Raw genomic sequence first — 13652 nt, forward strand, 5'->3', positions numbered from 1 at the left:
TCATCATCGACTTGTGAAATTTGCTGCATTTCTCCCGTCTCCTACCGTTAGGGAGAGCACTGCCCAGGCCTCTTTCAGGACCATAGGAGGTGTAAGGAAATGCCTCCTTGGCATGGTTACCCCCTGACTTTTTGCCATTGCTGATGCTAAGTTCTGACTTGAAAGTGTGCTGGGACCCTGCTAACCAGGCCCCAGCACCAGTGTTCTTTCCCTATACTGTACCTTTGTCTCCACAACTGGCACAACCCTGGCACTCAGGTAAGTCCCTTGTAACAAGGGCCCTGATGCCAGGGAAGGTTTCTAAGGGCTGCAGCATGTCTTATGCCACCTTAGGGACCCCTCACTCAGCACATGCACACTGCTTCACAGCTTGTGTGTGCTGGTGGGGAGAAAATAACTAAGTCGACATGGCACTCCCCTCAGAGTGCCATGCCAACCTCACACTGCGTGTGGCCTAGGTAAGTCACCCCTCTAGCAGGCCTTTCAGCCCTAAGGCAGGGTGTGCTATACCATGCCCCTACAGCGCCTAAGCAAAACCTTAGACATTGTAAGTGCAGGGTAGCCATAAGAGTATATGGTCTGGGAGTTTGGCAAACACGAATGGCTACACTGAAAACTGGGAAGTTTGGTATCAAACTTCTCAGCACAATAAATGCACACTGATGCCAGTGTGCAATTTATTGTAAAATACACCCAGAGGGCATCTCAGAGATGCCCCCTAAAAACATACCCGACTTCAAGTGTAGGCTGACTAGTTTTGCCAGCCTGCCACACACCAGACATGTTGCTGGCCACATGGGGAGAGTGCCCTTGTCACTCTTTGGCCAGGAACAAAGCCTGTACTGGGTGGAGGTGCTTCTCACCTCCCCCTACAGGATCTGTAACACCTGGCGGTGAGCCTGTTACAGCGTCACAGGGCATCACAGATAGTGGTGTTGCCCGCCCCTCCGGCCACTGCCCCCACTTTTGGCGGCAAGGCTGGAGGAGATAATGAGAAAAACAAGGAGGAGTCACCCCCCCCAGTCAGGACAGCCCCTAAGGTGTCCTGAGCTGAGGTGACCCTTACTTTTAGAAATCCTCCATCTTGTAGAAGGAGAATTCCCCCAATAGGATTAGGGATGTGCCCCCCTCCCCACAGGGAGGAGGCACAAAGAGGGTGTAGCCACCCTCAAGGACAGTAGCCATTGGCTACTGCCCTCCCAGACCTAAACAACCCCCTAAAGTCAGTATTTAGGGGCCCCCAGAACCTAGGAAACTAGATTCCTGCAACCTTAACAAGGACTACTGACCTGAAGCCCTGCAGCGAAGAGGGAGATGACAACTGCTTTGGCACCAGCCCTACCAGCCTGTCTCCCAACTACGAAGAAAACTGCAATAGCGACTCATCCAACAGGGACCAGCGACCTCTGAAGCCTCAGAGGACTGCCCTGCACCCAAGGACCAAGAAACTCCAGAGAACAGCAGCCCTGTTCAACAATCTGCAACTTACTTGCAACAAAGAAACAACTTTAAAGACTTTGTTTCCCGCCGGAAGCGTGAGACTTTACACTCTGCACCTGACGCCCCCGGCTCGACCTGCGGAAAACCAACACTACAGGGAGGACTCCCCGGTGACTGCGAGCCCGTGAGTAGCCAGAGACGACCATCCTGAGCCCCCACAGCGACATCTGCAGAGGAAATCCACAGGCTCCCCCTGACCGTGATTGCCTGTAACAAGGGACTTGATGCCTGGAACCAACACTGCACCCACAGCTCCCAGGACCTGAAGGAACTGACCTTCAACGCAGGAGCGACCCCCAGGTGACCATCTGCCTAGCCCTGGTGGTGGCTACCACGAGGACCACCCTCCCCCGTGCCTGCCTGCATCGTTGAAGAGACCCCCGGGTCTCCCCATTGCTTTCAATACAAAACCAGACACCTGTTTGCACTCTGCACCCGGCCGCCCCTGTGCCGCTGAGGGTGTACTTTCTGTGCCTGCTTGTGTCCCCCCAAGTGCCCTACAAAAACACCCTGGTCTGCCCCCGAGGACGCGGGTACTTACCTGCTGGCAGACTGGAACCGAGCCACCCCTGTTCTCCATTGAAGCCTGTGTGTTTTGGACACCTCTTTGACCTCTGCACCTGACCGGCCCCGAGTTGCTGGTGTGGTAACTTTGGGGTTGCCTTGAACCCCCAACGGTGGGCTACCTTGGACCCAACTTTGAACCCTGTAAGTGTTTTACTTACCTGTGAACTCAAGAATTACTTACCTCCCCCAGGAACTGTTGATTTTTGCACTGTGTCCACTTTTAAAATAGCTTATTGCCATTTTTGTCAAAACTGTACATGATATTGTGATTATTCAAATGTCCTAGAATACCTGAGTGAAATACCTTTCATTTGAAGTATTACTTGTAAATCTTGAACCTGTGGTTCTTAAAATAAACTAAGAAACGATAATTTTCTATATAAAAACCTATTGGCCTGGAGTAAGTCTGAGTGTGAGTTCCTCATTTATTGCCTGTGTGTACAACAAATGCGTAACACTACCCTCTGATAAGCCTACTGCTCGACCACACTACCACAAAATAGAGCATTAGAATTATCTCTTTTTGCCACTATCTTACCTCTAAGGGGAACCCTTGGACTCTGTGCACACTATTTCTTACTTTGAAATAGTATATACAGAGCCCACTTCCTACAGGCAGCACATGCACCACCATGTCCCACAGAGCTTGGGAGTAGTAGCCCAAAAGGCACAGTGTTCAGAGACCGCAATGCCAGGCTAGTTGAAGAAATCATCTTCCCAAGTGTTGCCAGGCTTCGGGATTCCTCGAGGAGTGGTAGGGAACATACCAAAGTTAACATGGGAGGTGGATGCCAGAACCAACAAACTGTCAGGGTTGGGGTGTTGTGTGAGGAAACTTGGGTCCCATGGTCTTTGAGAACATTGGTTTTGGTCTCAACGACGGGTGGGTGCAATTCTAGTGCCTCAGCCACCATGCTAACGATCACCAAATACAAGACATTCTCTCCCTTCAGTAGCTTAACTGGACAGTAGAGCTCTGCCTCAAGTGAGTTTCAAGCCCAATAGCATTCTGTAAATCAATGTAGAAGGCATCAATAGTATGGTGAAGAGGAAGCAAGCTGTCCCCATCACCCTTGCTCTGGCACAGAATCAGAACCAAAAGGTGAACGTAACCTCTGCTGATAAGTGCAGCATAGTATATGCACTAGGATAGAGGCAGAATCCATGACAGCTGGCTGAGCTTGTGTAATTTCTGTTGCAAGGGAACCCTTTTTTGGGTTGTCACCTCCAGTTTATTATTTTTTGGGTGGATTCAACTGCTGGTGATCTTGAACTCTAACACTGGGACACTTCCATGCAGTGCCCAACGCATGTGGTCTGGCCCCTCAAACAAGTCGAAATTGGTAAAACCAGATCGGCACATTTAACTTTCTTATAATGCCATAGTATATAGTACAGTATTATAACCATGACATGAAAAGTTAAATGCTTTTTGTGGACTCCAGCACCTATTGTGTCAGACAGTACAGTAACAATAAAACCACAAACGCAGCTTGAAACCTGTTGCAGTACAGCTCTGTCAAAATGACCCTTTCGACAAGTAAGAAATCTTGATTTAAAATATTTCACCCCCAGGCACACCTTACTGTCCACAAAGTAGGGTGCATAATATTTTGAGTGACTAGGCCTATAAATGACATTTGCAATGTGGCTGTCAAATCCTGACTAGTGACAAAGTCAAAGTATAAATTATAAACTTTAATCTATGACTGCTGACCTGCAGGCGCTACACACTCCAAAGACTCATTGTTATAGGTAATAAAACTTCAATCTAATGGTGAACTCAGATTTGTATTGAATATATATGAAATGTAACTTTTGCAAAGTTGCCTCTATGCTTCATGAAATTGCTGGCAGCTAAATGACCAGCCTACTGCTCAGTCTGTTCTTTACCTGCATTAGGTGTGAGAGGTGATAAAACTGCTCCCAGAGCAGACATCAGCTTAAATGTAGGAAAGTGTTTTCTTTTCCTGAAAGAAGACCAGTTGGGGTAAGGCCAGGAACTAAATTAACTTCAAAGATGCCTGCCCTGTGACAAGCCACTATTAGGTGACACTTAAAAAGCTCCAGTTTTTGTCCCCCAGTAAGGCCAGTGCAAAAACCAGTGGGGGTACAGCTAACCATAGAATCAGTTTTGAGTGACCCCGAGGAGGAGGGGGGATGCATTACCCTGGCCACAGCTATGCAGAACGGAAGGAGGTTTTCCCCATCTTGAATTTTGATAGTCAAGGGGCAATGTGGGACTAATAACAAATTGGGTAGGGTTGGGCCTGTGCACCTTTGCCCGATTGGTTAGGCCGTGCCCAGAAGCCTCTCCACTCTCTAGCTGGTGCCAGGAATTAATGTGACACTCCAAGATATTATCCTCAATGCTTATTGCACCCATCGAAGCTCAGAAGAGGACTGGACCTGCTGTCTGACCTGAGAGGAGCCCTGAAGGACCGGACCTGCTCCCCCTTGTACCCAGGACAAAGAGTTGTACACCAAGGGCCATTTTGCTGACCTCCTGCGTAGCTACAGGGACACAAGCAGCTGCAGAGGCCTTTCATTGGAAGTATCCCGTTGACCAGTGGTAACTGGGCTTGGATAGAACTCTGCTGCTGGTCTACACCCAGAGAGTCTCCAAGTGTCCTCCCCTGAGGTCATGGCACTCTTGAAAGTGTAGTCCTTTGGCCGGACACCAGAAAAGCATGGAAACTTTGAAAATAAAAAAAAATCTTGCTTTCCAGAGCTTTAGGTGGACCTGCAGGAAAAAGTATCTTTACAGTTTTTCTACAGAATCAGACATCACACTAATCAAAGCTTGTAGCATCTCCAGGAAAAAATTACTACGTCCCATTTTATGTTAGGACTTAGAAAATTTCAGTGAGAAAGCTCCAAGACCTCCAGCGGGACCAACCTGCTTCAGGTGTCCTGTTTTCAGTTCCACTGTGGCTGCTACAACTTTAGCTGCGGCCTGCTCTGGAAAGATTTTTCTTCCAAAAATTGACAAAGCCCCTTTCTGCTTTGGAACTGAGAAACTTCTTCGAACTTACTTTCACCAGGACCAATCCACTTGTTTTATTTGACCAGGGGTCCATTACGAATGGTCTCAAATCGCACCTAGGTCGCAGTCGACTGCTTCCATACAAATAGCATCATTGGCGGCTTGTGATTTTTGAAGTTATTTTCACATAGATGTTTAAACAAATTCATACCTCAGGCTCCCCTTATTGGAATTTATTATTTTTGTCTTTTTTTTGTGTGACTTATTTTAGTTTCTTTTCGTTTTTTTAAACCATGTATGTATTTTTAATAGACTAAACATTGATTTAAGTCTGACGTTACCAGGGATCGAGCACAGATTTAATTTAATTGATGTGACATCTAGCAGCTAGCGGCCTTATCCTTTGAGGATGACACGTCCATCCTAAACAATAATTCACTTTCCTACTATTTTCTAGTGTGACATTGTTTGGTTTGAGCTGAAGTCGGGGTCTGCCTTTGGTGCTGGCAGTAGGTCCACTTCCGACGCTGGCAGTCTCAATACCGGAGAAGGTGTAATAGAGATCGCCGTAGAAGTAGAGTAGAGGTCAGGACCAGAGTTGGTACGGGCCCCCCTCATGGGTCCCAGGGTTACAGACAGTGCAGCAGGTGGACCAAACAATAAACCCACTAGGGGCCCCTGCATTTCAGTGGGGCCTAAAGGCACACCAGAGTAAACCTGAAGTATTCCAAAAATGTGTAGCATTGCCTCTTTGAAGGCCTTGATTGGCTGTGGGGGGGCGGCCATGCCTGGGAAACTCAGAATTGCCTCCGAACCAGTTGAGAAATGTGTTCGGTGTTCAGAGACCTCAAAGGGGTGTAAGAAATTGGTTTAGTATTTGGAGTTCATGACTACTCATCTTAAGGAACAATCACAACTCGTGTCAGGGTGAATTCTCAAAGTCGCTAATTAACCTGAGCTCAGTCTCCTGGTAGCTATGATACAGAGTAGGTGTGCTGAACTTAGGGCACTGTGTAAAATATTTATGCAGTTTAAAAACAGTAAGTAAGTGAAAATGCAAAACAATAAAAATCCCAAACCAAATAAGAAAAAGAGTAAAACTGAATTAAAAAAAAAAAAAAGAAGACGGCAAAATGACAAAAAAACAATAATGCGTAAATAGTGCTAAAAGCACAAACTGCCAATGATTGTCACTTGTCGCGAAAGACCAGGACCAGGGCACAATTTGAGGCTGACTGAGATGGAGCACTGCCATGCTACACCAAGCTAGTTTGGCCTGGTCAAATATTTTACTTTTGGACTTACAAAAAAAACTTAAGTCCCAAACCGCCACAGGAGTATTCTTTTAAAGTCCTCCAGGACCTCAGTGGAGGCACTTAGAAATGTACAGGTTGTCAGCATGAGGTCAACAGCTGGATCGAAGTCAAGGAGAAATAACCAATGGTCAGCTGGGTACTTCCATGAAAAAGTCTATTTGTAGCTTGTTTTATCCCTCCAGCTTGAACTGGAGGTCAGTCTTATTACACTTTGAGTTTAATCCTTTGTCCTGGGTACAAGAGGGAGCAGGTCCAGTCCTTCCAGGCTCCTCTCAGACAGTTCTAGTCCTATTCTGATCTTCCATGGCTCCAGGAGAGGAACTGAAGTGGGAGTCTGGAGATGCCACATTTATGCCTGGCACAAGCTTAAGGATGGAAATGACTCCTGGGCATGCCCTAACAAGGAGGTATAGGTTCCCAGGGCCAACTCATCTCAAACCTTTGGGCATGTTTGAGATGGTGCAAGTCTTCAGCCACACTAAGCTTGGGGTCTGAAGAATGGGAGTGTGTGGTGAGTGTACTATAGTAAACCTAGTGCACTCCCATATCTAACGAAAAAGGTTTGGGTTTATTAGGGGTACAGTGGCTGCTTCAGGGAGGTCTGGTAGGACAAAACAGGGTCCTTCAGCAACCAGACCGAAAATGCAAAAGTGTTTTCTTAGCTGGTTCTTTCCCACTCAAGTGGGACACATAGCTCAGCAAACCTATCAATATCTGACAGTTGTCCAAACAAGGCCCAGAGCTCTCACCCTGCATATTCTGTCAGGTTCAGAGTCATCTCTGCCTGTTCAGGTCAGCCTACTGTTTGCACCTTTTTCACACCTATTCAAATTAAAGTAACTGGCTATGAGAAGTTGGAGAGCAAGTGTAAATTAGCCTCCAAGAACTTCCAACAGCAGGGAAAGGCAAGGTTTTAAGAGTTATTTTTCTTTTCTATTTATTTTAAAAAATCAGATGTCCCCACTGAACTGGATTTTTAATTATTAAAAGTAGTTTCATAATTTTTCTAGCTAGTCCCATTCGTGAGGTACTGCATTAGGATTTAAATCTCTAGTTTTTTTAAAGTTTTTATTTTTTATTTTTTTAACATAAGACAGCTAGGCCTACAACAATGAAAAAATAGCTTTTGTGTGTTCGTTAATGAAAGGACATGTTAACATTAAATTTCTACATGTCTTACTTTTAAAAACCATGCACCCTGCCTTATGGGCTACAAGGCCTACATAGGGGTGAGTTGTTTATATGTAAGAAGATATTTTGACAGTTTTTACACTGCCACAGTTGAGGCTACAATGGTAGGCCTGAAGACATTTTTTCAGTGCCACTGCAGTGGATGGTACAATAGGTGTTGCAGTCCACCAGTGGTATTTAACTTGCAGGCCCTGGGTACACATTGTACCACATAGCATATACTAGGGACTTATAGGCAAGTTAAATATACCAATTAGCAGTATGCTAATTCGACCGTGTTGAAAAGAGGAGCACAGGCACTTCACTACTGGCTAGCAGAGGTAAAGGACACAGAGTTAGCAAAAATATAGGATCTAGCAAAAAGCAAAAACATTCCTGGATGAGAGCACAGAAAAGGTGGATTTCCTACAGGGCGCAACTGACATCGATGCTCTCGCACCTTCTCTATGGAGTCAGTGGTAGAATGGGAGTTACATTTTGCTTCACTTTATTATGCTTGCACTTGGACTGGACAGGGTACTTAGAGTGCAAAGCAGAGTTATTGGGGAACAGCCTCAGGCCAGCTTTGTCTCTTAAACCAGGAGCGGGACCTACACGAAGACTCCAACTTCCTCTTATGTTTTGCAACATACCGCTTTACCTACCGGTCGCTTTTGTGAACAGAAGGGCACACTTACTGCATGACTTAAGAGTCATGACCCAAGCCCGGACACCAAAGACGCAACTTGTGAAGATCCATGACCAACATTTACTATCAGCAGTCAAGACCTTACTAAGTTGGGAATCCACTCCAGATCTGCTTTGCAAGGCACAGAAAGAAAGGAACTGACTACAGCACACAGACGTGGCTCTTACAAGTGACTCGCGTCATCACTTTCAGGGTGGTGTTGAGTCAGTGCAGTGCCACGCAGCACCACATAGCGAGTACAGAGAAAGTATTCTGATCTAGTTTGGTTCCTGTGGATTGTTCTAAGGTGACTAATTTGCAGTTAGAAATATTCTTCTTAAAACCTCTTTCTCTGATCTCTGCTGCATGAGAGGGTCGTTGGAAACAATTGCACAAACAATATAAACATATAGAATCTCAATTCAACATGAACATCCAACCAAATCAGCACCTGACATGGGACTGCCTGTGACGAAACCTACTGGATAAAGCAGCAGGTTCCAGAATCTGAATGGATCATGTGATGCTGATGTTTCATAATTCAGAATACGGCTCTGAATTACCTGCCGCTGGTTCCTCCAGCTCTGGTGTAGCCTCTCCGATGGTCTCAGCATTTGGGGGTTCCTTCACTGGTTTGGCTTCCTCAGGGGTCCCTGCAGGATGGATAGTAGTAAACCGGGTCACCAATGGATGATAAATTACAAAATTAAATTTATAGGCATGGAGTAAGTACATAATAAACATTTTAACTTTACTTATACAAGTTGAGTGATGAAATGGTAGCACCAAGGTTATACACAAGGGCACAGACCCCAATCTACTAAGAAAACCCTAAGGAATGTACTTCTTCCACATCTGAAGACAAATTCCTTGTTGTGCTGTAAGATGCTCTATCAGCCCAGCTGGCTCCCCACTGAAAGGTGAAGCAGAAACTACTGTCCTCAAACTTCCCTCCAAACAGAATTTGCAAGTTGGCAATCCTGTAGCCAAATACCTACAAACCTGTTTATGGCAACAGTGAAAGATTATAGCAGTTACCAGCACTAGTGTTAATTCACTGGGAAATTGTGAAGGCATAAAGTGAACAGTAGCTCTAATCTATTGGTCTATGAACATGACTTAGAGGGCTATGCAGCAAGAACCTATAAGATAGGAGTTTTAGTTTCACTTCTAGCAGAGGTCTTGTGCAACCCTTAGGGCTCTATACTGGTAACTTCCACATGAACAGACACTGTAAAGCTAAACAATAAGCACCTCCACACTGAATACGGAGGTCAGAACACAGACTTCAGGGCACAAGGCCACAATGGGACAAACAGCGAGGCAACCTGCTATACATGCAAGCTGTGTTCATTACCACATTGCAGAAAACTGATAGGCTGCATATAGTAAGAAAAAGGCACTGCATGTGGTGGCCCCAAACTACACTGCCACAAACACACTTGAAAAATAAACACAGGAGCAAAACCAATTCTCACTATTAGCTGAATAATTTAAACAAAATCACTTAAATGGAATGGTTTTTCCATCCCAGCAGTAAGTCCCCAAGAGTGGATATCATGTGTTGTAACTAAGTACATAAACTAAAAAACAATTTGCTGGAATGATCTTCTCGCTTTCTTTGGAAGATCAGTGTGTTCCGATCACCCTCAAGGCTCCCTACACTTTCCTACTTTTCTTTTTACTCACATCCTTATTCTCTGGTCTCTGCTATTTAGGTGTAATAAACTTCTAGCCATCAAATCAAGAATGGTCCTCATCCTTTACAGCACCTTCACCCCGCATCCACTCCACCAATACTACTCACCTTCCTGACTCTTCTCTTTCTGTGGAATTACTTTCTCACTGTCCTTGGAAGAGGATGTTGCATTCTTATCAGTCTCAGCTTTACTTTTCTCCTTGTCTTTCTTGGGCTTGGGTTTGGCAAACTTGGCTTTGTTTAGCAGGTACTGCACCTCCCGGTCCAGCATGCCCAGTTTCATCTCAATGTCCTTGGACAGGAGCACTGGCTTTTCGGAGGGTGCCAACTTGCCCTGTTCAGCAACTGTCTGGTTTTTCCACGTCTGAATGAGGTAGAAGATTAGGGTGTGAGATGTGGCCAATTACTTAACCTAAAAACATCTGTCCGATATGTTAACTGTTGCATATACTATGTTAGACATGTACAAAGAAGGAAAACTAATTGCATCTGCTGCCCCCATTTGTGTATTTCTTGCAATATCTAATCAATGCCAACCCTAACAGTGGGGCCAGTACGACCAACCCTCCATCCCACTACAAACTAGGGCACCTGCCTACATCCATCCATCCATCTACACAATATATGCAACCAAATTAGCTACACCACAAACCAGAGTGCCTGCAACACCAAACTATACAATCTGCAACCACATATAGGGTTCTTACTTTGTCCTGAATTTCTAGAAGAGCAGTCTCACCAACACAGTATCTGCGATTACACCACTCCATATTTACCCGAGAACCTAGACCAAATGTACAAGTTACTTACCTTTGGTAATGATATATCTGGTAGAGACATATTCTAGTTGCAGATTCCTTACCTTAGAATTTCCCCAAGGTGTCAGACTGGATCCAGAGATTTTTCTTTGAGCAGTACCCCTGCGTGGCATCGGTCGACTCCGCAGGCATCGTAGTCGCTGTGATGACGTCTTGGTCTTATATAGGCGCCACCCCAGAGTACTGACGTCAGTTTCTTTTAATAACTTTCCATAACAGTAGCGCTGAGCCATGAAGAACACTTGTAATGGGGTGCCAAAAGTAGGGCTCTTAAAGGGAAGTGCCTGTCCTTAGAAATCAGTTCGCACTCCAGGGAGGATGGGCGGGTTGGTAAGGAATCTGCAAATAGAATATGTCTCTACCAGATGTATCGTTACCAAAGGTAAGTAACTTGTACATCTGATAGAGACTTCTAGTTGCAGATTCCTTACCTTAGAATAGATACTCGAGCAATACCATCCCCAGTGATGGGCTGCAAACTAAGATAACACCAAAAGTCCTGCAGGGCCGAACAGCCAAAGTAGCAGTCTCTGCGGACCAGATTGTCCAGGCAGTAATGCTTGGTGAACGTATGCAAAGACGCCTGTGTTGCCACCTGCCAGATATCCAGGCTAACGCTGGGACAGCAGCAGTTGCTGTGGTAGAATGAGTGCGCGAACCCTCAGGGTTTGCTTTTATGCCAAAGCATAGCACATTTTGATGCAGAGGACTACCCACCAAGAGATGGTCCTCTTCTGTACAGCTCTTACTTTCTTCGCACCCACCTAACCCACAAAGAGTTGATCATCCACCCGGAAATCTTTGGGACAATTTAGGTAAAACTCCAAGGCTCTTTTTGGATCCAGGCTGTGGAGTCTCTCCTCCTCATGAGAGGGATGTGGGGGTGCGTAAAAGTAGGCACAGTGATTGAATTGCCTACATGTAAAGGTGTCACTACTTTGTGAAGGAAGGCGTCTTTAGTACGAAGCACCACCTTGTCAGAATGTACTGCTAGGAATGATGGCTTCGAAGAGAAAGCCTGGAGTTCACTCACTCTGCGAGTAGAGGTGATGGCAATCAAGAAAGCAGTTTTAAGGTTCAAGAGCCATAAAGGACAGTTGTGTAGCGGCTCGAAAGAAGCACACACGAGGTAAGTGAGGACCAAGTTTAAATCCCACTGGCACGTTATGAACAGAATAGGAGGAAACATATGTGTGAGTCCCTTGAGAAACCTCCCAACAATTGGAGATTTGAACAGAGAAGGAAGGTTTGGTAGCCTTAAAAAGGCAGAGATGGCAGACAAATAGTCCTTGAGGGTGCCCAGAGCAGAGCCCTGCTGGGCAACAGAGAGAATAAAGAGGAGAAACTCCAAGAGGTGCAGAGAGGGGATCAACAGACTTGTTGATACACCATGCCACAAATTTCTTCCAACAACAGGCGTATACCGTTTTGGTTGAGGGACACCTGGCTGCCTAGATAACCTTCAGGCGGAAGGTCGAATGCTGTCAACTGCCACTGCTCAATCTCCACGCAAGGAGGCGGAGACTGGACAGGTTCTGGTGAATGACTGCAACAGAAGATCCTTCCGAAGGGGCAGTCTGATCGGAGGATCAATGGCTGTGTTCAATAGCTCGGGATACCAGTCTCTTCGAGCCAAGTCCAGAGCCACCAGTATTACTTGGGCCCGGTCGTGCCTGATCTTCTTCAGAACTCTGGGCAAAAGTGGTATAGGCGGGAAGATATACAGGAGGTCTGAGCTCCAGTCATGACCAAAGGTGTCGCCGACCAAGTGCCGCCTTGGAAACTCCAGCATGCAAAACAGCTGACATACTCTGCGGACGCAAACAGATCTGCTGAAAGAAACATTGCACCACCTCTGGATGGAGACGCCATTTGTAATTGACTATGCGTCGATGGCTGAGTTTGTGCTCCGATGTTCAGAGAGCCCGCCAGATATTGAACCACCAGTGAAATGCCCTAGTGTTCCAACCATTTCCAGAGGCAAAGAGCTTCTTGACAAAACGTCCACGACCCCACTACGCCCTACTTTTTGCAGTACCACATAGCGGTGGTGTTGTTGGTGAACACCCGCACCAATTACCCTTTGAGAGAGGGAAGGAATGCTTTCAATGCAAGTCGGATCACCCGGAGCTCCAAAAGGTTGATGTGGAGCCTGGACTCCACAGGAGACCAGAGACCTCTGATCTCCTCCTACACCATGTGGCCGCCCCATCCCAGGAGTGATGCATGTGTCACTACTGTAAGATCTGGTTGGTGAAAGGGAGAGGGATCTGCTGTTGATCCAATCTTGATTCGACAACCACCACTGCAGGTCTTTCGTTGTTCCCTCCGAGATCTGGACCATGTCGGAGAGATTCCCCTGCTGCTGCACCCACTAGAACTACACGTCCCACTGCAGAGTCCATATATGCCATCTGGCATGTTGGACCAGCAGGATGCAGAAGGCCATGAGGCCCAGCAGCCTCAGAGACATTCTCACCAAAATCCAGGATAGAGGCTGAAACATCGGGCTCACAGTCCGAAAATTCTGGACTCGCTTTTTGGGAGGATAAGTCCAAAACTGCACTGCGTCCAGAGCAGCTCCGATGAAAGGGAGGGTCTGAGAGGGAGTCAGGTGTGACTTCGGCACATTTATAGTGAACCCCAGCGAATGCAGAAGGTTTGCCATAGTCTGGAGGAGGATGACAACTTTTTGGGGCATGCCTGCCTTCAACAGCCAATCAATGAGGTGGAGGAAGATTGAAACCCCTAACCTGCGCAGTTGAGCTGCAACCACTACCATCACTTTTGTGAACACTCGAGGGGCACTGGTAAGGCCAAAGGGGAGCACGGTGAACTGAAAGTGCTTGTGACCGGCCACAAGTCACAAGTAATGTCTGTGGGCTGGCAGGATGGGAATATGAAAATA

The 13652-nt window shown here is 46.3% G+C and overlaps 1 protein-coding gene across 2 annotated transcripts in view; it reads right to left on the reverse strand.

The window, feature by feature from the left end:
* Positions 1-13652, reverse strand: part of HYOU1 (hypoxia up-regulated 1) — a 275150-nt gene that overhangs the window by 41173 nt on the left and 220325 nt on the right. The window contains exons 23-24 of one of the 2 annotated variants that reach the window (XR_011201534.1): positions 10035-10290; positions 8710-8880 (exon numbers count right to left, since the gene is read on the reverse strand). Coding sequence is in view for 1 of the 2 variants with exons in the window: in XM_069224805.1 (XP_069080906.1) it covers positions 8791-8880; positions 10035-10290 (346 nt within the window). In the remaining variant the exon portion in view is untranslated. The remainder of the gene's footprint in view (positions 1-8709; positions 8881-10034; positions 10291-13652) is intronic. The other variant, XM_069224805.1, reaches the window with a different exon arrangement.

Source organism: Pleurodeles waltl, chromosome 3_1 (genome assembly GCF_031143425.1).
Source record: "Pleurodeles waltl isolate 20211129_DDA chromosome 3_1, aPleWal1.hap1.20221129, whole genome shotgun sequence".
In the NCBI taxonomy this organism is placed as follows: Eukaryota; Metazoa; Chordata; class Amphibia; order Caudata; family Salamandridae; genus Pleurodeles; species Pleurodeles waltl.